This window comes from Hyperolius riggenbachi, chromosome 7 (assembly GCF_040937935.1).
Source record: "Hyperolius riggenbachi isolate aHypRig1 chromosome 7, aHypRig1.pri, whole genome shotgun sequence".
Classification (NCBI taxonomy): domain Eukaryota; kingdom Metazoa; phylum Chordata; class Amphibia; order Anura; family Hyperoliidae; genus Hyperolius; species Hyperolius riggenbachi.
The window spans coordinates 90,241,600-90,264,301 of NC_090652.1; the positions used below are offsets into that span (position 1 = coordinate 90,241,600).

The window sequence follows — 22,702 nt, forward strand, 5'->3', positions numbered from 1 at the left end:
CCTGGTGCCGGATACATGTGCTTGCCGGTTGCTTGAGGAAAAAAAGCACTAACCTCCCCTCCCCTCCTCCCGATGCTAAATAAAATACTCACCGAGTGTCCAGTGCTGTCTTTGAACCTTCCAGATGCTGGTAGCAGCTTTCCAAGGTCTTCCCTCCACGGATCCCGGCGTGTCACCTGACCAGCGTCAGGTCATGTGACACTCTGGGAGCCATGCACAGACGCTACAAGCAACAGGAAGGCAAGAAGACGGCGATAGACCCTCAGTGGATATTTTAATCACTGCAAAGCCCCCCAAAAACAGTCCCTGTTGTCCCCTCAGGCATGCTGGTTAGTTGAGACGTCTGGTTACAGAGTCTTTGCTGTATTAGAAATTCTGTGGAAAACTTATGATCCCTATCTAAGCTATTAGAAGGTATTTGCGATAATTCAGGTTGGAGTGATGCATCGTGGGAGACATCAAAAGCTCACTCCAACCTGAATTATGGCAAATACCTTCTGTTTTAAGAAGGCAAACTTTTGTTCTGCACAACATTTTATTTAGTAAGTAAGTAAGTAATTTTATTTTATTTTATTTAATTTAGTAAGAGGGCTTTTTGGTCCTTTGTAGCCCCTTACACACTCCTAGGAGTTCTGGCTCACCATGAGCTTGCTGGGTACTCTGGGTGTTTCAAGTCCTACTCCATAAAGCCACATTAACCCATGCTATGCACTAATGAGAATCAACCAATCAGAAACAGTCTGTATGCCTGTTGGATTAGTGTGGCTCTGTACATTTAACAAGCTGACACATCATTGCATTCCAGCGGGTGTGGAGGTGTGGCTAGCATACAGGAAAAACAAAGGATGATTTGCATATTCAGCAGTGATGCATCGTGGGAGACATCTAATGCTCACTCCAACCTGAATTATCGCAAAATCCTTCTGTTTTAAGAGGGCAAACTTTTGTTTTTGCATAACATTTTATTTATTTTTAGGGCTTTTTGGCCCTTTGCAGTAGGCCCTTACACACTACTAAGAGTTCTGGTTCACCATGAGCTTGCTGGGTACTCTGTAACTATAAGCAATTAGAAGGAACCCACAAAACACATAATTCAGCAATTTTTTAGTTAACAAGAACATAATAAAACAAAGATAAAAATACAATAACAAACAATATGGTACCTACTTGCTTTCACAGTAAACAACATCTAGGCGTTTCCAAGCTTTCTATACCTTCTCTTTATAGTAATTTATCAGCAAGGCTGTGGTGGTCTCTCTCTGTTGTTGGGTCCAGTAGTAGTAGCTGCATACTCTGCTATGGCTATAAATACAGATTTTTATTTTTATTCATATGGTTGATATAAAGAATGTGTCATGACCCTGATGTGTTTTCCCACAGCCTCCATCAGAAAGAGCACCTCAGGAGAGATCAAAGGCCACTACTAGAATATTCTGGGGCTTCCTGGCTGTCGCTTTGCTTTTTTCCATAGTGGGAATAAGTGTGGTTGGTGTCCTGGGTTGGAAAGATAATAAAACAAAGGTAAGTATGGAAATGTGACTTCCCAAATATGACTGATGGTGGGGGGAAAAAACTCTAAAAGGGAGTCTAGTAACTTTTTTAAGTATTTTGTCTGATTCAAGGAGAAAGCCATGAAGGACATTAAGGTGCCCAGATACCTGTAGATGAGTATTCTGTCCATCATGCCATTTCTTTGCCATGACTTTGCTGTCTTAGGGTTGGTTTCCACTGGGTGCCGCAGCCATTTCGGAATCAGATGTGGCAACCGTGCTGTTGCAAAGCCACAACCAAATTTTTTCCATATTCGATTCGGATGCAGGCTATTGATTTCAATTGGTTGTAATTTCGTATCTGAAATTGTGTGCGTAAAACAGACACGATTTGCTGCTAGTGGAAATAAGCCCTTACAATCATCTACTATAGGTTACTGGATCTTTCATTGATCTCAGGGGACACCTGAACACACAATGGATTCTTGGCCAAGGAGTTTAGTGTAGTGTGTGTATGTAGTTTAACTGCTTCCAGACCAGCAGTCTCTGGCCCCTTAAGGACCATAGACACTTTGGTCAGGAAACGGGGCTCATCCTCATCATACCGCACGGATCCGTCTCTCTCACCGTTTGCGATGCTCTCCCGTCGCTGAAGCCCTCTTGCTCTGCTGTCATTATGACAACAGAGGTCCATGAACTGGTCAGGAGCCGATCTCATTGGCTCACTGTGAGCTGATCACAGGGTCAGGAGCCAGTGAATTTGGCTCCTGACCATCTTACAGAGCTCAGCCCACTCAGCAGAGCGAGTGGGCTGCAGCAACGGGAGAGCGGCGTGTATCAGTGATCAGTGGTAGCAAAGGTAGTGTGTGGCGTGCTAATTGCTATCTACGCCCTGGCAGGGATAACATGTCCCAAACAGGGTGTAGATTTCAATTGGCAAGGTCCACCACCATTGTCATTTTAATATTTACAGTTATTTAGTTTTTACATAGCACTGACATCTTCTGCAGAGCTTTACATAGTATAGTTCTGTCACTCAGAGGGCCAGTGCAAATCTGATAGTACAGGAAGACAAATTTAGGTCAGGCAGGAGGAGTAAGGGTCGGCCCACACTAGACCCGGTTGCAGAACACAATCCGCGATCCAAGCTCCCGTTTTCAGAAATTGGAACGCAAACGGATCCATGCTGCCCTTTTCCAGCAAACGTTTTTGATCCGTTTGCGCTCCCCCCCCCCCCAAAAAAAAAGGGATGGTTGAGGGGGTAGCAGCCAGGATGGGGGTAGCGAGCACAGCGGCGGGGAGGGGGGTCGCCTCCCCTCCCTCTCCTGGGTGCCCACTTCCACGCTCCCCCTCTAGCTAGTTTCTTTTAAAATCATTATAAAAACAATGTAGCAGCGAGCGGGGAACTCACTCACTTCCTTGTTCCAACGCTCGCCGCGTCACTTCCTGCAATGCCGCCCAATGAAGTACAGAGGGCGGCATTGCAGGAACGCAAGGAAGTGAGTTCCCCGCTCACTGCTTCATTGATTTTATAATGATTTTAAAAGAAACTAGCTGGAGGGGGAGCGGGGAAGGGGGCACCCAGGTGAGGGAGGGGAGGTCCGACCCCCTTCCTGCCAATGTGGCCGCTGCCCCTCTTCCTGGCCTGCCTGCTACCCCCTTCAGCATGGTGGCCCCCTCCCCACCCACAGACAGGGCTGGGACACTGAAAACAGATCCATTTCTGTGTCCAAAGCAGGGACGGACCAAGACCAAGTTGCGCCTGGGGCAAGGTCAGGTTTTGGCGCCTAAAGGTCAGGTTTTGGCGCCTAAACTGCCATTCATTTTGCTGCCTTTTTAAGAATTCAACAAACTGCGCCTGGGGCAAGATACCCGCCTGCCCCCCCTAGATCCGTCCCTGGTCCAAAGCTGTCTGTGTAGAGGGGGATCTGTTTTTGCATAAGGGTTCACTACCCTTAAAATCCTGCAAATCCGGTTCAAATCAGTTTTTCAGCATGTATCCCCTGGATCGCCTGCGGATCCGCTTTTGAAGTGGGTGACGACTGCCCCTATTTTTAACATTTGTATCCGGGACTCTGGTTTTGGTCCGGGCTCCAAAACAGAGCCACGGATATGTTTTTTTTAAACAAATGTGAACCGAGCCTAAGGACAAAATTCATCATCCATCTCAGGGCATTATTACTTTACAGGCCACCAGACTTTTATACCCTATTTCTGAGACTGGAGGTTCTACCTTTCTCACCATCCTACACCGTGCTGCCCCAGGCAGATGAGCTTCAATGGTGGAGGCTGTAGGGGAGGGAGGGAAGGGAATGTAAACAGGACAGGTGCCAGAAGACACTCAGTAACATTCTCCTGTTTCACCTCAGACTTCCTGTAATGAGAGCGCGTGAATGAGAGACTTCACCTCAGTGCCCTCTACCCAGGGACATGTTAAGTGAAATGCACTGGCAGCATGCAGCAGCTCTCTTACTTGTGTAGTTGTCTCTCTTTGAAAATCAAATGAGTTTTCTATTAAACCTGACAAAACTACACGGTGCAAAACTTACCAGCAGTGCATCAAATTAAGTATGTTGCGGAAGAGTATTAGGCAGCACCCAACCATCCAAGAGCGACGTGCTATGGTCGTTGTCCCTCTGTCCCAGGAACAGCAGTGAGGATACGAAGAGAAAAGATCCAACACCATCTTAGTAATTCAAGCTATTTTATTAACCCTCCTGGCGGTCTATTAGAAACCGCCAGGGGGCAGCGCAGCAGTGTTTTTGTATTTTTTTTTTTTTAAATCATGTAGCGAGCCTAGGGCTCGCTACATGATAGCCGCTGTGCAGCGGCATGCCCCCGCCCGCTTCGATCGCCTCCGGCGATCTTTGATCAGGAAATCCCGTTCTTTGAACGGGATCTCCTGAAGGGCTTCCCCCGTCGCCATGGCGACGGGGCAGGATGACGTCATCGACTTCGTGACGTCATTGGGAGTCCCGATCCACCCCTCATCGCTGCCTGGCACTGATTGGCCAGGCAGCGCACGGGGTCTGGGGGGGGGGGGGCGCGGCGATCGGCGGGTAGCGGCGGCGATAGGAATGCACACGCAGCTAGCAAAGTGCTAGCTGTGTGTTGCAAAAAAAAATTATGCGAATCGGCCCAACAGGGCCTGAGAAATCCTCCTGCGCGGCATAGCCCGTGCTCAGCACGGGCTTACCGCCAGGTAGGTTAAAGCATCAGGATACAGCAAATAGGGAAAGTAGTGACAATGTTTTCAGAGCTGTGGAGTCGGATGATTTTTGTACCAAATCCTTAGTTCTGGTAAGTAGATTAACCACCCTGGCGTTCTATTAAGATCGCCAGGGCGGCTGCGGGAGGGTTTTTTTTTTACTTAAAAAAAAACTATTCCATGCAGCCAACTGAAAGTTGGCTGCATGAAAGCCCACTAGAGGGCGCTCCGGACGCGTCATTCAGATCGTGTCCGGCGATCAGAATTAACAAGGAAGGCCGCAATGAGCGGCCTTCCTTGTGTTGCTTACCTCGTCGCCATGGCGACGAGCGGAGTGACGTCATGGATGTCCTGACGTCAGCCGCCTCCGATCCAGCCCTTAGCGCTGGCCGGAACTGTTTGTTTAGGCTACGCTGGGCTCGGGCGGCTGGGGGACCCTCTTTCGCCACTGCACGCGGCGGATCGCCGCGCTGCGGTGGCGATCAGGTAGCACACGCGGCTGGCAAAGTGCAGGCTGCGTGTGCTCCTTTTTATTTCATGAAAATCGGCCCAGCAGGGCCTGAGCGGCAGGCAGCCTCTGGCGGTGATGGACGAGCTGAGCTCGTCCATACCGCCCAGCAGGTTAAGGAGTCGGAGTATGAGCCATTTTGGATACCTGGAGTCAGTGGTTTCCAAAACTGAGGAGTTAGAGTCGGATGATTTTTGTACCGACTCCACAGCCCTGGATGTTTTGAGAGGAGCTCATCGCTTTATCAAGTCAGCATGCCCTCTGAATACAAACACTCAAAGCAGTACCCGATACCCGAAGTGGCATGTGACATGATGAGATAGATGAGATAGTGTGCTAGGCACTGTACATACACATGTCTATCTCATCATGTCACATGTCAGTTTGGGTATCCTTTAATAAAATAGCTTGAATTACTAAGATGGTCACTAACGAACGGAGGGGGCTATTTTCAATTCAATTCACTTTATTGTCATTGTGTAACACAACGAAATTACTTTTCATGACAACCCCACGGTGCATATAGGGAACATAGTGATAGTAACAAGGAAGAGAAGAAATTATACAAGTATGCCAGGTATTACAGATGTTTAAACAATTTGTACACAGTGTTAATTATTTCAGAGAGGATTCAGAGTTCATCAAGTTTATGGCGGATGGGAAAAAGCTGTCTTTCAGTCTGTTTGTGTGTGTGCGGATTGATCTAAAACGTTTACCTGATGGAAGGAGCTCAAACAAGGCATTTCCAGGGTGAGTGTTGTCCTTGATAATGTTTTTGGCCGGGTGTCTGGCCGGGTGTCTGGAACCCCCCCCCCTTCTGCACCGAGCTGTGTATTGAGCCAGGGAAGCCCGCATAATATAAACAGCCTCATTCTCCCTCCCTTCTTACTTCTGGTGCCTCCCTCCAGCTAATAGAATGAGAGAGGCACCCGAGCTTCCCCCACAAGAGGATGCAGCCTGCAGTGAGAGAATGTTGATTCTGGAGTCCCAGACTCTCCACAGCACAGAAGTGTCAGACATGATGCAATTAGAGGGCAGGCAAGCTGGTAAATATGCACAGCATGATGCAGAGCTTGCCTGGACTCAGGGTCCGTGGGCAGGCCCGTTTCTAGGGCCGTGCGGGGCGTGCCGCCGCCCGGGGAGCTGTTGGGAGGGGGGCACTGTAATGGAGGGGGGAGCCGCCGGGAGGGCAGCCCGACCTCTTCCTTCCTCTCCTTTCCCGGGCCGCCCTCCTGCTCCCCCCTCAGATGCAGAGCGAGCAGGCAGGGAGCGCTGTATACAACATACCTCCCTGCGTTCCAAGCACCGCTCTCAGTCTCTCGCCGCCGGTCTCTTTCTCTCTGCCTATACGATGATACACACGCTGCTTCCGGCTAAACAGGAAGCAGCGTGTGTATCATCATAGTCTGATGTGGGACTGCAATACAGATAAGTTCTCTGCTCCATCTCAGGCTATTCTCAATTTCTCCACTCCTCTCTCTGGGCTAGTGCAACGCCAAAATGACAATAGCAATAGCTAGCAATTTGTGAGTGTGATTTTGTGAAGCGATTTTCAGAGCAATTTTTGAATGAATCGCTCAAAAACATGCTACATGCAGTATACGTGCGATTTTGAAAAAGTCACAACGCTGCTGTGAGAACACTGTCATAGGGTAACATTAGGCAAGCGCTTTTCAAATCACTGTTGATTTAAAAAACACTCAGAAGCACTCTTAGTGTGCACCAGCCTCCTTCATTCACCTTTGTTTCCCTCTTCCCCTAGTGCTGGCTGTGTCTTCTTGTCATACAGGAAAGCTAAATAAAAGTGCAATTCTGATGAGGCAAAATATTATTATTTAGTATTTATGTAGCGCCGACATCTTCCGCAGATGCATATATCCCTGCATCATATGGGTATCGCTTGCGCTATGTGACACTATGTGGCATATTCCACTGAATTGTCCAAACTAAGTCTATCTCCCATTCCTCTCTCGGGGAGTTGTTCCGGCGCTGTACCCCGTTCAAATTTGCTGCTACCAGAAGCCCTCAGAAACACTCGTGTCCTTGAGTACTTCCAAAGAAAGGCAGCTCCGTAATACGCCAGCACACTTTTGTGCATGGGCAGTATGGAGCCACCTGTATTCGGAAGCACTCAAGGGCATAAGTGCTTCTGGACCTTTCAGGAATACCCCCCTTAAAAATCCTGCGTTTGCCCCTGATGGTGTTGGATCTTTTCTCTTCGTATCCTCACTGCTGTTCCTGGGGCAGAGGGACAACGACCATAGCACGTCGCTCTTGGATGGTTGGGTGCTGCCTGTACATACACATCTATCTCATCAGGTCACATTTCACTTCGGGTATTCTTTAAATAATGGTAGCTCCACAAAGGATGGATGTTTTGCTGTTTAATTGGTGACCGGAGTGCCTGGGGCCTACTTTGTCCCAAGGTCTGTTTTTTTGTTTTTTGGTTCCCATCCCTAACTGGCCGCCAATAAGTATGTGACCATCAGTCAGGGCATGGTGACTTTTTATTTGTTTTCTTTCCCACATAGTTTGTTTTTTGCATCCCAGACTGGCCACCGTCTCTGGCAGCCACCAGCCTGAGAATGTATTTATTTTCTTTTTTACCTTGGGGGTACTTGTTTACTGACTGGTCGCTGTTTTTGATGGCTGCCAATCAGTGACAAGCGTTATTTTTCCTTTTTTCTTTTGTGTACCTCTTCCCTACTTTGCTTACATTTTATGGCGAGGGGGATCAGCCCATGTGTCTAGTTATGTCGTTTTTGTGCGGATTGCTATGTCTATGGATATGCATAAAAGGCGACGATTGACGCTTCCGGATTTTTTTAAGTGTAATTTTTACGCGTTTACGTGTACCGGTTTGACGCATGCATATCTTTGGGTGTGTTTGTGCGTGCATTGGGCATTGGGCTGTTCCTCTCTCCCTATTGGTTGGCATATTGGCTACTACTTGATGGGGATTGGAGCATCTGAGCAGAAGCAGTTCCCCATCAGGTCCTCTTTGCAAGGGGGAGTGATTTGGAAACAGACTAAAAGGATTGGTCGGCAGCAGTGCGCCCTGGTCATTTTTGATTGGCTCCTTTGTGGAGCTACCACTATTTAAGGCTGCTTTGACTGTTTCTGTGGAATTGTATACAAATACAGCTTAAGGGCTCGTACACACTCACAACTGATGTCGCCCTTCGGGGTTCAGGACCTGATCCCCTTGGGCTACATCGCTGGCCCAGGCTACACACGTGTTTTAGCTGTGTAGCTGATGACACACTGTGTTGTTATCCCTCTGTCCCAGGAACAGCAGGGGCGACAGAGCGATAAACGGTGAGTGGCACATGTGTGGCGTGACACGCAGCAGGCGAGGGAGAAGCGCGATGAGTGGGATCCGCGTCGTTGGGGTTGAGTATATTTGCCTAGTGGATCGCTTGTAGGTTGATGGTTCCTGACTGCTGTACACATGCCTGATTACGACCCCCTCAGCCGACTTAAGTCAGGCATGTTTACGAGGCTTAAGCCTGACAATACTGACCAATTGCCACTCGATGTGCCCAACAGATAAAATCCCTTCTTGAAATCAGAGAGGGATCTATTACAACCACACACTGCAAATAGATTTTTAATAGATTTCAGCATTAGATCCAATAATAATACATCGGACCACCACTCCCCTAGAGCCGGTGAGGTGCTCCCTAGGTCTTCCCCAAGCTATAGGGCTCTCCTGAAGCCCCTGCAGTGGCCTTGGTGAAGCTGAAGCACACTTATCACTCAGCTGTCTGGCAGCTGCGCTCCCGCCTGTGTCCTTCTGTCATCTCCCCATTGCCTGTACCCTGTGCCCTGGTGACATATACACACAGCCAGTTGATAGTGTAGAGGCATCGGGGAGATAATGGGAGGACACAAGAGGGAGCATGTTGGCCGGATAGGTGAGTGATGAGTGCACTTCACTGCCACTAATACTCTTCAGGTGCCATGGGGGAGCACTATTAGCGGGAGGGGGGGGGGGGAGGCATCTCATCATTGGCTCTAGGCCCAAGCATACTTAACCCTGTATAACCCTGTATAACCCTGTCCCCCAGATGGAGCAGCATTAGGTGAACTTTATCCCCACCCTCCAGCCCTCTAGATGGCAGCATTGAATGGCCTTTGTACACAAGCCTGCCCATGACGTTATTGGGTTTACCATTGTACTCCTCTCTCCTACAACAGTATTAGGATTGGCTTCTTCACCCCAGAGAATTGGGGCTACCTTATTTCCTCCTCACAATTTATATTAGAGTTGGCATTGGTCTACTCCCCCCCCCCCTTTTCTCCCTCCCTCCCTCTCCCACAAACAGTATTAGTGCTGACCCTGTCCACTCTCCCCTTAACAGTATTAGGGTTGGCATTGTCCCCCCTGTCGGCAATATTTTTAAGATGGAGGACCTGAGATTCCAGGGCATATTGTGGCCTTCTTAAATCAGAAGATATGTGAGATAATTAAGCTGTGGTTTCCCATGATGAACCACTACTGAATGTGCAAATCATCGCTTTATGCCCCTGAAGCCATGCTGCTCACATATAGAACTGCTGGTGTATCGTGAGCCTATGGGGATGATGCAGGTAATCACGGTAATACTGCTGTGCACAGACAGCGCACGGCAATATTACCCTTACTATCGGCACTGTGTATAGCGAGTTATGCTATTAGCATGACCCAAGGTACTCAACTAGCCAGACCGTTACTACGGTAATGCGCGCTACTAACAGTAATGCTTGTTAGTAATGTGCATTATCATAGCAACTCTAGTTGTGTACCGCTGGTCGCGCTAATGGTGTTACTCTTGGTACACAGTAACGATAGTAATATTGCCGTGTGCTGTCTGTAAAATGTATAAATTATTGTTATTGTTAATTAGTATTTATATAGTGCCGACATCTTCTACAGCACTGTACAGAGTATATTGTCTTGTCACTAACTGTCCTTTAGAGGGGCTCACAATCTAATATCTACCATGCTCACATGTCTACGTATGTATCGTGTAATGTATGTATCGTAGTCTAGGACCAATTTTGGGGGAAACCAATTAACTTATAGGGTTTGTTGCAGGAAATCCCAGTTATGGTGGCCATACGCTGTACAATTGTTTCATCCAATCTTACAATTTCTATGTAATATAAGGGAACTGCCTAAATTATCCATTCAATAAATTCACTTAATTTACCCTTATACTACATAGAAATGGTAAGATTGGATGAAAAAAATTGTACCATGTATGGCCACCATAATATTGTCATGCGTAGACAGCACACAGCAATATTACCCTTACTATCGGCACTGTGTACCAAGAGTTACGCCATTAGCCCGACCGGCGGTACACAACTAGCGTTGCTATAATAATGCGCATTACTGTTAGTAGCGCACATTACCGTAGCAACGGTCTTGCTAGTTGAGTTCCTTGGGTCATGCTAATAGCATAACTCCCGGTACACAGTGCCGATACTAAGGGTAATATTAGTTGAGCTGTCTGCGCACGACAATATTAATTTGATTTCCTGCAACAAACCCTATAATTGCAAAATTTTACAGAACCACATGAATATGGACTGTTTCTGACTTTTTGGTCTTCATCAGTGCATGGCAGGGATTGATGTGGCTGTATGGGATAGGGCTTGGTCAGTGCTGAGGAATACCCAGACAGCTCATGGTGACCCAGAACCACTAGGAACGTTAGCCTCTATACTTACCTGTTGGTTCTGGGTCACCATCAGCAGTCTGTGTTTTCTGCTTTGTCACTTCATAGTCTCTAGTGGCTTACAAGGAATTTTATTGATATGACGTAATAAATATAACCTAGGATAAAATTTAGGATAAAAATTGAATTGAAGAAGGTCAGGATGTCATTTGCGTTCACTTTTTGTTCAGCCTCTATTACAGGTTGTCCGTCTCACCTACAAAAACTTGCAGGGCTCCCCAGTAAACCAATCTGCTGTGACAGACAAGAAGAGGCACACAGTCACTTACCGCGTCACCTCTAGAAACCAGACGTCTGTTGTGTTATATGACAGCAAACATGTGAGTATCAGATACTAATTACTAACAGTCATTGCTAAAATGTGCAACCACTGATTGTTGTGGTGGTGGAAAGTTATGAATCAGGTTGATGGCATTTACTGGCCAATCCGAAAAGATGGTAAATGATATCACCCTGATTCAAAACATCCTGTTTTAGCCACTCGAGGACCACAGTGCTAAACCCCTCTAAAGACCAGGCCTTTTTTTAATAAAATGGCCACTGCAGCTTTAAAGCCAAGCTGCAGGGCCGCACCACACAGCACACGAGTGATTTCACCCCCCCCCCTTTTCTCCCCACCAACAGAGCTCTCTGTTGGTGGGGTCTGATCGCCCCTCCAGTTGTTGTTTTTTTAAACAAATATTTATTTCAATTTTTTTATTCTATTTTTTAATTTATTTTTTTCCCTCTCCCTCCCGCCCACCCCCCGCCAGCCAATCACGGCGATCGGCTGTCATAGGCTTCTGCCCATGAGAGCCGATCGCTCTCTTGTCCACCAGGGGGACAGCCGTGTCACTCGGCTGTCCCCAGTACAGCGCTGCTGCTGATCGCAGCACTGTACTGTGTAAATAGACGGCGATTATGCCGTCTAACAGTCTCCCGAGCGGCAATAGCTGCTCGGAGACTGAAGACAGGGCGGAGCTCCGCCCCCCGAGAATGAGATGCGCGCGCACCCTGCGCACGATCTCCTTCAGTAGCCGGCTCCAGGACCTGACTCCAATTGGTAGTAGGCGCTCCTGGGGCTGCCACCCGTTCACGCCCATTGGTGTGACACGGTCGTTAGGTAGTTAAAGTGTACCAAAGGCCACACTCAGGTACAAAACACATACAGCAATGTCCCCGTTATCCGGAACTCAGGCATCCAGAAGTCTCAACTAACCGGCATGCCTTAGGGGATAATGTGGCTGAACTTTTGCAGTTTGCAGGGCAGAAACTACTTACTGATTAGAGATGAGCGTAATGACGTAATTACGATTTCGCGAAATTTCGCGTAATTAGTGTAATTACGATTATGGCCGTAAGTACATAATCGTAATGAAGAAGGATTTCGCGAAATTTCGCGTAAGCGTAATTTTTCGCGTAATTTTTGCATTACAATGGGTATTTGTTCATGCCGTAATTTCGCATTAAACGCTACCGTAATTTCGCGTTAAACCGTAACGCTCCGTATAATATAAAAAAGCCGCCGACTTTAAGGGTTAATAGCAAAGCCCCCTTAAATGCTAAGAGCCTCAAATTTGGAGAATATATTAAGGAGATCAGAAGGAATAAGAGGAAATTTTTTTTTTTCAAAAAGACCTTATAGTTTTTGAGAAAATCGATGTTAAAGTTTCAAAGTAAAAATGTATACATTTAAAAACCCGCCGACTTTAACGGTTAATAGCAAAGCCTGCTTAAAGTTTAGGAACACCAAATTCCTAGGGTATATTAAGGGGATCAGTGGGAATAAGAGGAAAACATTTTTTTTCAAAAAGACCTTATAGTTTTTGAGAAAATCGATTTTTAAGTTTCAAGGGCAAAAATGTCTTTTAAATGCGGAAAATGTCAGTTTTTTTTGCACAGGTAACAATAGTGTATTATTTTCATAGATTCCCCCAAGTGGGAAGAGTTTTACTTACTTCGTTCTGAGTGTGGGAAATATAAAAAAAAACCGACGTGGGGTCCCCCCTCCCAGACCTCTTTAACCCCTTGTCCCCCATGCAGGCTGGGATAGCCAGAATGCGGAGCACCGGCCGTGTGGGGCTCCGCACCCTGACTATACCAGCCCGCATGGTCCATGGATTGGGGGGTCTCGGAAGGGGAGGGGCAGCCAAGCTTTCCCCTCCCCCTCCGAGCCCTTGTCCAATCCAAGGACAAGGGGCTCTTCTCCACCTCCGATGGGCGGTGGAGGTGGAAGCCGCGATTTCCTGGGGGGGGGTTCATGGTGGAATCTGGGAGTCCCCTTTAAAAAGGGGTCCCCCAGATGCCCACCCCCCCTCCCAGGAGAAATGAGTATAGAGGTACTTGTACCCCTTACCCATTTCCTTTAAGAGTTAAAAGTAAATAAACACACAAACACTTAGAAAAAGTATTTTAATTGAACAAAAAACATAACCACGAAAAAAGTCCTTTAATATTCTTAATTAACCATTAATACTTACCTGTCCCTTTAAATAAATGATCCCTCGAAATAGCCTCGGAAATGTTCTATCAGTTACAATGTAACAAAGTTATTACAATGTAAGAGACTCCATGCTACTGAGCAGGTGCAGCAGTGCTCACATAAGTGCAGCACAGCCCCGATGTTCTGGAGGGTGCCGCGCAGCAGCGGAGGTCCGAAGCAATGTGGGAAGCCTTAGCATTTAATGAAGGATGATTCAATTCCTTTAAAATATGGGTAATATAAGTTCATAGCTCGGACTGTATATTAGCTTTGTGTAATCCCCTGCAATATCTGCATTCACGCTGTGTGTGGGAGGGCCACACTTTGAGTCAGTCAGTAGCTTTACACAATGCTGTCTCGCCAAGTAGCGGAGGTCTCGCCGAGTGTGACTGATAACAGGAGGGGATAGCAGAATGATGACTTGACATTGTGCTGTTCCTCCACACTGTCCAGTCAACAGAGGGGCATTGTCTAGATTGTACTGTTAAGCTACAAAATGGAAATGTAGTGGCTGTGATGGACAGAATTACAATTCTTGTGGCACATGTCACATATACTTTTAGTATATGTTTAGTATTTATATCTTTAAAGGGACACTTAAGCCAAGAATAAAAAATCAGTTTTACTTGCCTGGGGCTTCTACCAGCCCCCTGCAGCTGTCCCGTGCCCTCGCAGTCACTCACGGAGACTCCGGTCCCCCGCCGCCAGCAAGTTTCCTTTTCGCTGACAGGGAGTTGGTGGGCTTTCTGCATCTGTGCATGCCTGGCCACGCGTATCCTTCTTCATGTTCCCCTCCTCAATAGCGTCCTGCACAGGCGCAGGACACCAGAGCTGGGACAAGGTCCTCCAGCACCCAAGGCTGAGACACCAAAGTGCGCCTCTTCATCCCTGCCAACCCAGCCATCACACATTGATTGCTGTTAGACTGAAGGTGCGTACACACATGCGACTATAGTCGTTTGTAACGATCGTTCCCCGATCTTTACCAACGACGATCGTTACAAAAAACGAACCACCGACTATTAAGGCAAACGACGAACGAGCCAAATCGCTACAAAAGAAAGTTCTGTCTCGGCGGATTTTAACCAACGACGATTGTTTGCAAAAGTAGTACATCGTTGGAAACGGTCGTTCGTACTAGGCTTGACATGCGCATTTCACAATTTCTCCGTGAAACTTCTCATTTTTATGCGCAGGCGCAATAGTTGCTTTACGTGATGTAACGTTCGTTCTAACGATCAGATCGTTACACACCTTTTAAAACTAACTTTACTTAGGTCGTTCTTTCATCAATTAAAAGTTCGTTCGTCGTTCTCAACGAACGATCGTTGTCGCATGTGTGTACGTAGCATAAGAAGCGACACAGGGCCCACAACCTCCCCAACAAATTAATATCTAGTTATCTGGCTTGCAGTCACTGCCATGTATCCCCTTTTCTTATTTCTTTCTGCTTCAAACACAATTAGGAATGACAGCTGAATGAATTGTGCGCCCCCTCCTACACTGCACCCTGAGGCTGGAGCCTCTCCAGCCTATGCCTCGGCCCAGCCCTGCAGGACACTACTGCGGACAGGAACACGAAGAAAAATACTTGTGGCCAGGCCTGTCTGGCCTGTCATCAAAAACGAAACTAGCTGGCGGCAGGGGACCAGAGGCTCCGTGAGTGACTGCAAGGGCACGGGACGACTGCAGGGGGCTGGTAGAAGCGCCAGAAAAGTAAAACCGATTTTTTATTCCTGGCTTTGTCCCTTTAAACATAATTACTGTATATTTGTAATTTACCTTCTAAAATGCATTGTTCTGCAGGGACTAGTTTGCTATAGAGCAGCTGGAGAGAAATCCTGTTTTTTACGTCGCATGGAGAGCCGAGACTTGGACAACATACAATCCTTCCTAAACATGTCTGCACCGAAGGTGAGATATCACGGTTAAAAGTGTTCACGGGCTTGTTATCCCAGTAACAGTTTAGGCTTAGTTCACACTGCAAAATGAAATAGCTAAGCACTTGGCGACTACAATTTTGCAATGCGATTTTCAGAGTGATTTTTGAAGGAATGTACGTTTTTGCGCATTCATCTAAGCTGAATCGCTCAGAAAAATGCTACATGCATTGGAACTAGGGACCTGGCAGGCAGTGCGCACAGATTTTCAATAGATTTCATACTAAAGTCTATTGAATATTTGTGTACAGTGTGTGGCAGAATTTAATCAGATAGATCCATCTCTGATCGGATAATGATCTGAGAGGGATTTATCTGTTGCCCTCATGAACCAGTGCATGGCCAGATTTAGGTTCTGTGTGTAATCAATTATTTAGGTTCTGTCTGTGTGACCAGTTTTGATTTCTCTGCTCCTCAAAGGACACCTGAAGTGAGTGGCATATGGCAGTTGCCATATTTATTTCCTTTTAAAGGGAACCTTAACTGAGAGGGATATGGATGTTTCCTTTTAAACAATACCAGTTGCTTGTCAGTCCTGCTGATCTCCCCTGAAACATGCATGTAGCTAATCCAAACGAAAAAGAAGATTCTTGCGCTCTTCCCTGGAGACTGCAGTTCAACAAACACAGTGGTGATCTTCTAAACCATCGAGGTCAATGCTCTGTGCTGCTCCACATAGTAGGGCAAAGCAAGTGTCTGTGGAGAAAATGGAGCGCACAATAGTGCATTACCTCTAAGTTTCTTTATTTGTTGATTAAAAGTTATACTCACAAGAGTTAAAAGAAATGGCGCTTTTCAGCGGTGGAGCCAACCGCTTGTACTCCCAGGCAGGGCGGCAGCAGCGCGCTGTGGCCAGCAGCGCGAGTCCCGGTGGCTGGGGATGACCGTCTCGCTGTCGGGGTGGGCGTGGCTCAGATTAGCATGCGTACAGCGTCATTACGCGTTTCGGCGCGCAGCGCCTTCGTCAGATGACGCATGTACGCTCAGCGGGGAGTTTATAGTGTGTGCCCCGCTGGTGGTCATGGCAACAGTGAAGCCATGTTAGTTAGGGAAAAGGAAACATTGTGTGAAAACTTTATTTAGACCGCGATCGGTGAAAGGAGAACCCGCCTTCAATGCGGCGGACCTGGCTATAATAAGAGGTGGAAATGACACGTCATAATGCGGCGGACCTGGCTATAATAAACAGCCACAGGGAATGAAATTGACACGGCATAATAAGAACAATAAATGGGGGGCGAGTAGGCGCTGGCGGTGCTAACTCACAGCGCACTGCTCGTTCTCATTACAGTATATACACATATTCCATACATTACAGAATAAAAAGACCAAATGGAAATCACAATGAGCATAGAAGTAAAATATGGAAGTACAATAATATCAATAATGATAAAAACAGAAATTAAACAAAATAAAAAATAATAAATAAATAATAATAATAATGAGATGAGGGGTGAACATAAGTGTTGGCCATATTACTAACATTCCAAACATAGGCGCCAACGGTATTATTAAAATGCCAAACATTTTGAGTACAACCATAAGTCCAGGTGTTCACCCATCTTAAAAGGGTATATATATGTGTGCAAGGTAACCTCTTAAGGATGATTTACAAATAGGTGGAAACAGATAATGAACACAAGTTAATAGAAACAAAATAATGAAAAGCAAGATAATAAGAAACGAAAGAATAAGACTCAAACCTTTACAGACAGTACAAATGTTTAGATGCCCATCTGCTATGCGGCCACGTGATTAGTCTTAGCCCATAAAAAGTATATATTCAGGGTGGGCAATTAAGCCTGTGTGTGGACACATAAGGGCTGGTATGAAGTGACCGCAGGGATGTTAAGAGAAACAGCCTGTGGGTGCTTAACCCGGCTTGTTCAGGTGACGGATGGGAGGGGGATGAGGGGGGGGGGGGGGGGAAGAGGGGAAGAGGGCTGGAGGAAGAACATGGGGGGAAAAAACGAGTAAAAACGTGGAAGGTGAGGGTCCATCCGGACGGACGATGGCCCACCCTCCCCTTCCCCCCGTGCCATCCGCCCTGTCCCACTTCCCCCCCCCCTCCCTCCCCCCTCCCTCCCCTTCCCCCCGTGCCATCCGCCCTGTCCCACTTCCCCCCCCCCTCCCTCCCCCCTCCCACCCTCACCTTCCACCTTTTTACCCGTTTTTCCCCCCATGTTCTTCCTCCAGCCCTCTTCCCCTCTTTCCCCCCCCCCCCCCTCATCCCCCTCCCATCCGTCACCTGAACAAGCCGGGTTAAGCACCCACAGGCTGTTTCTCTTAATATCCCTGCGGTCACTTCATACCAGCCCTTATGCGTCCACACACAGGCTTAATTGCCCACCCTGAATATACCCTTTTAAGATGGGTGAACACCTGGACTTATGGTTGTACTCAAAATGTTTGGCATTTTAATAATACCGTTGGCGCCTATGTTTGGAATGTTAGTAATATGGCCAACACTTATGTTCACCCCTCATCTCATTATTATTATTATTTATTTATTATTTTTTATTTTGTTTAATTTCTGTTTTTATCATTATTGATATTATTGTACTTCCATATTTTACTTCTATGCTCATTGTGATTTCCATTTGGTCTTTTTATTCTGTAATGTATGGAATATGTGTATATACTGTAATGAGAACGAGCAGTGCGCTGTGAGTTAGCACCGCCAGCGCCTACTCGCCCCCCATTTATTGTTCTTATTATGCCGTGTCAATTTAATTCCCTGTGGCTGTTTATTATAGCCAGGTCCGCCGCATTATGACGTGTCATTTCCACCTCTTATTATAGCCAGGTCCGCCGCATTGAAGGCGGGTTCTCCTTTCACCGATCGCGGTCTAAATAAAGTTTTCACACAATGTTTCCTTTTCCCTAACTAACATGGCTTCACTGTTGCCATGACCACCAGCGGGGCACACACTATAAACTCCCCGCTGAGCGTACATGCGTCATCTGACGAAGGCGCTGCGCGCCGAAACGCGTAATGACGCTGTACGCATGCTAATCTGAGCCACGCCCACCCCGACAGCGAGACGGTCATCCCCAGCCACCGGGACTCGCGCTGCTGGCCACAGCGCGCTGCTGCCGCCCTGCCTGGGAGTACAAGCGGTTGGCTCCACCGCTGAAAAGCGCCATTTCTTTTAACTCTTGTGAGTATAACTTTTAATCAACAAATAAAGAAACTTAGAGGTAATGCACTATTGTGCGCTCCATTTTCTCCACAGACATGTAGCTAATCCAGTCTGACTTCAGTCAGAGCACCTGCATGCTTGTTGAGGGGGTGTGGCTAAAAGTATTAGAGAACCAAGATCAGCACAGGAGAGTCAGGCAACTGGTATTATTTTAAAAGAAAAAAATCTATATTCTCCTCAATTGATGTTCTCTTTAAATGGAACCTTAACTGAACGGGGGTAAAGAGTTTCACTTACCAGGGGCTATTACCAGCCCCCTGCAGCAGTCCTGTGCCCTCGGAGCCGCTCTGGAATCCTCCGGTCCCCCGCTGTCAGTTTCATTTTCGATGACTCACCAGTCGGCCGGCCGCCATGCGTATTATTGGACGCATTCCCTACTGCAATTAGCGCATGGCGGCTGGCCGACTGGTGAGTCATCAAAAACGAAACTAAGTGACAGCGGGGGACCGGAGGATTCCAGAGCGGCTCCGAGGGCACAGGACTGCTGCAGGGGGCTGGTAATAGCCCCAGGTAAGTGAAACTCTTTACCCCCCGTTCAGTTAAGGTTCCCTTTAAAGAATACCAGTTGCCTGGCAGTCCTGGTAATCTCTTTGCTTGTAGTAGTGTCTAAGGCTACATTCACAGTGGGACGTTGCGTTGCAATGCAATGTTAAAGTCACAATGCAGCATTACAACGCAACGCAAAAAAAAAGTGGTAACTCACATTAACGCTGAGTTACCGTTGCATACAATAGGTACAGTAAAGCATACAGGTAATGAAAAGTATGCTTTCCTGTACCCGGTAACGTGTGCGTTTAGAGGTAGTGCACTGCAGCAGTGTGTTACCATAACGCTGCACGTTACAATGCGATGCTAACGTCGCACTATGAAAGTCCCACAGGATTAGCATTGCAGTGCGGTAAGCTGTGTTATAAGAGTTTATAACGCAGCTCAACAATGTCCCACTGTGAATAAGCCCTAAATCTTCAGTCAGAAACATCTGATCTGCATGCTTGTTCAGGGGCTATGGCTAAGAGTATTAAAGGCAGATGATCAGTAGGACAGCCAGGTCGTTTGCAGTTTAAAAGGTAATAAATATGCAGGGCAGTTTCTAGGCTAAATTGCACCCAGGGCGAGGGTGTAAAAATTGCGCCCCTTCCCCCCCACCCCCGTGGACTCGTGAACTCTTACTCTTTATGGACAATCACACAGCCACAGCCACATGTCACTAGTAGATCTGCCTACTTACTAGTGACCAGCCGCTCATCCAGGAGGAAGCAGGGACCAGGAGGTCACCAGGAGAACACACAGGCGAAGAGAGCCTGGAATGCCAACTCCTCCATGAGCGCCGCGCACTGACGGCCTGCAGTATCGCTACAGGACATCCGGTGTCATCACGCGGTGGTGGTGACATGATGATGACTTGATGTCGGATGCAGGCAGCCCAGGAGGAGTCAAGGAAGGTGATTGTGCTGGTAATCTTCTTTCTTCTTCCATGTGGCTATAGCGTGCGTCACCAGCTCCCTAGCGGTTATGTCCTTCTGCCTGCGCCCTGCTTCTTCTACTTGCTGGTCTGCGCTCAGGGCGGTCGCCCTGCTCGCACTGCTTAAATAATCGGCCCTGAAAATATGTCATCCTTGATATCCCTCTCACTTCAGGTGTACTTTAATTATTTTATCTGGAAGCATGTGATTGATCCTATTATTTGGGGGCATGTGACTACTTGGGATTGGACTCCCTTAACTAAAATTTAAGTACCTACTCTTGGGGTCATAAAAAATCATTTGAAATCAATCCCTGTCAGGGGTAGCTCCGATTTGTAAGCGACTGCTATGAATGAGCTTTGTGTTCTCGCAATCACCCTGCCTGCTGCAAGTCCTTAAAGTGTACCAGAGATTAACTACTTGTTGCACGCTGTGCAGTATATTCACGGCCCTGCAAAATTGACAGGATGCACCAGGGCCTTAAATAGAAGTCTGCAGCCGCATGCTGCCAACGCTCACTCCTGGTTGCCCGCGCAGCGCCGTTACCGCCGCTTAGAGGGGGAGTTAATGAATAAGAAACATTTAATTTTTGCTTAATAAAAATCCCCACACTGACTGTAAAAATTAACTATTTCCCTCTCATAGTACCCAAACTTTTTTTTTTTATTTATAAAGGAGGGGAAAAAAATGTACATAAAAAAAAATATATATATATAAGTAGTTACCTTAGGGACTGAACTTTTTAAAAATGTATGTCAAGGCGCTATATATTACTATTAATTTTTAATTTATAGGCTTGTAATTAGTAATGGACGCAAAACTGAAAAAATGCACCCTTATTTCCAAATAAAACATGCATTGTACTAGGGAAATTTTTTAAACGTTGCAATAACCGGGACAAACGGGCAAATAAAATGTGTGGCTTTTATCCACAGTAGAATGTTTTATTTTAACACTAGAATGGCCAAAAACTGAAAAATAATGCTTTTTTTTCTTATTATTCATGTTAAAATGCATTTAGGATAAAATAATTATTGGTATACTGTAACTCCCAAAGAAAGCCTAATTGGTGGCGAGAAAAATAAGATATAGATCACTACGCTGTGATTAGTAGTAATTAAGTTATTGGCGAAAGAAAGGGAGGAACGCTGACAGGTGAAAATTGCTCTGGTCCACAAGGTAGAAAAACCCTCAGTCATCAAGTGGTTAAACAATGTAAAGATTTGATACTTACCCAAGGCTTCTTCCAGCCCCATAAGCACGTCTGAGTCCCACGCCGTTCTGCCGCTCAGCCACGATCAGCCACGGTAACTGGCTCAGTCGCATCTAGTCAGACCCAGAATGGACGCGACTGAGCTGTTACCGGAATTGATCACGGCTGAATGGCAGACCGTGGGAGGACGGCGGGGGAATCAGACGAGCTTATGGGGCTGGAGGAAGCCCTGGGTAAGTATCAAATCTTTTGTTTGTTTAATCTCTGGTTCACTTTAAGGCCCAATTAAAGTCGGCTGAGGCGAACGATACCAACGACCTCAGCCAATAATCCGACGTGTACATCCGCCTCCGACCGCAACCTGGCCAGTAATTCGCAAGGTAGATCAGCGCTTTTGATGTCTAAAAGATGGTCAATGAGATCCAAATAATGACAACTTGCATGCAGCCTGGAATTGGGCCAATAAAATTCTTGATGAATTTGTTTGGCTCTGTTCCAAGGTGCATGCAGTTTGCGTTGTTTGCATGCAAGTCAGAATTATTTGCATCTCATTGCCCAATACCCATCTCTCATCAAACGTTGGAAAGAATAATGAAGGGTTAAGCCTGGTACACACTTTCAAGTATGATTTGCTAAACACCAGTGGTGCAGCACTAGGGGTTGCAGAGGTAGCGACCACATCGGGGCCCTTGGGTCAGAAGGGCCCCAAGAGGCCCTCCGTCAAGCACAATATTAGCTCTCTATGTTGGTAATAATCACTTCTATAGATACTTTAAATAGTAGTAATCATTAACAAAGTGTTTCCATCCCCTTCTTGCACCCCTGACATTGTTGTTGTCCTTACCAGGTTTTGGGGCACCATATCAATTGTTATGTATAGAGTGCTTGGGGGCCCCATGTAAAACTTGCACTGGGGCCCATAGCTCCTTAGCTACGCCACTGCTAAACACTGACCAATTTTACCACTGATGTAGTACAGTAAGGGCCGGTTCACACTCCAAATCACGAATCGCAATTGTGGTTTTGCATCGCAATTTTACTACAAATTGCATTTTGATTCCCATTCAACAGAACAAGAATCACAACGCAGTGGCCCCCAGATCGCTGCATGCTGCATGCATCGCATTTGCGATTTATACAAATCGCAAACGCTGCAGTGAGAATGATCCCATAGGAATACATTAGCAGCAGAGCTTTGCTGATCACTGGTGTGAACCAGCCCTATGAGAGTTTATCTATGCGACCGGACCTGATCATAGTATTCAAAATCGGTTGACCCTCATACTACATGGAAGTAGTAAAAATGGCCAATAAAAATTGAAGGTGTGTACTAAGCAGTAGAGTTAAAGGATCACTGTTGCAAAAAAAAGTATGCATTTAAAATCTGACAGAACCGACAGGTTTTGGGCCAGTCCATCTCCTCATGGGGGATTCTCAGGGTTTCCTCTGTTTTCAACTGCATTTCCTGAACTGCAGTTCCAAAGTCTAAC

General features: G+C 46.7%; 1 protein-coding gene across 2 annotated transcripts in view; it reads left to right on the forward strand.

Annotated features, from left to right (window-relative positions):
- Positions 1 to 22,702, forward strand: part of BRICD5 (BRICHOS domain containing 5) — a 35,034-nt gene that overhangs the window by 1,198 nt on the left and 11,134 nt on the right. Inside the window, exons 2-4 of one of the 2 annotated variants that reach the window (XM_068246734.1) lie at positions 1,381 to 1,521; positions 11,103 to 11,252; positions 15,200 to 15,307. In XM_068246734.1, coding sequence (XP_068102835.1) covers positions 1,381 to 1,521; positions 11,103 to 11,252; positions 15,200 to 15,307 — 399 coding nt within the window. The remainder of the gene's footprint in view (positions 1 to 1,380; positions 1,522 to 11,102; positions 11,253 to 15,199; positions 15,308 to 22,702) is intronic. The other variant, XM_068246735.1, reaches the window with a different exon arrangement.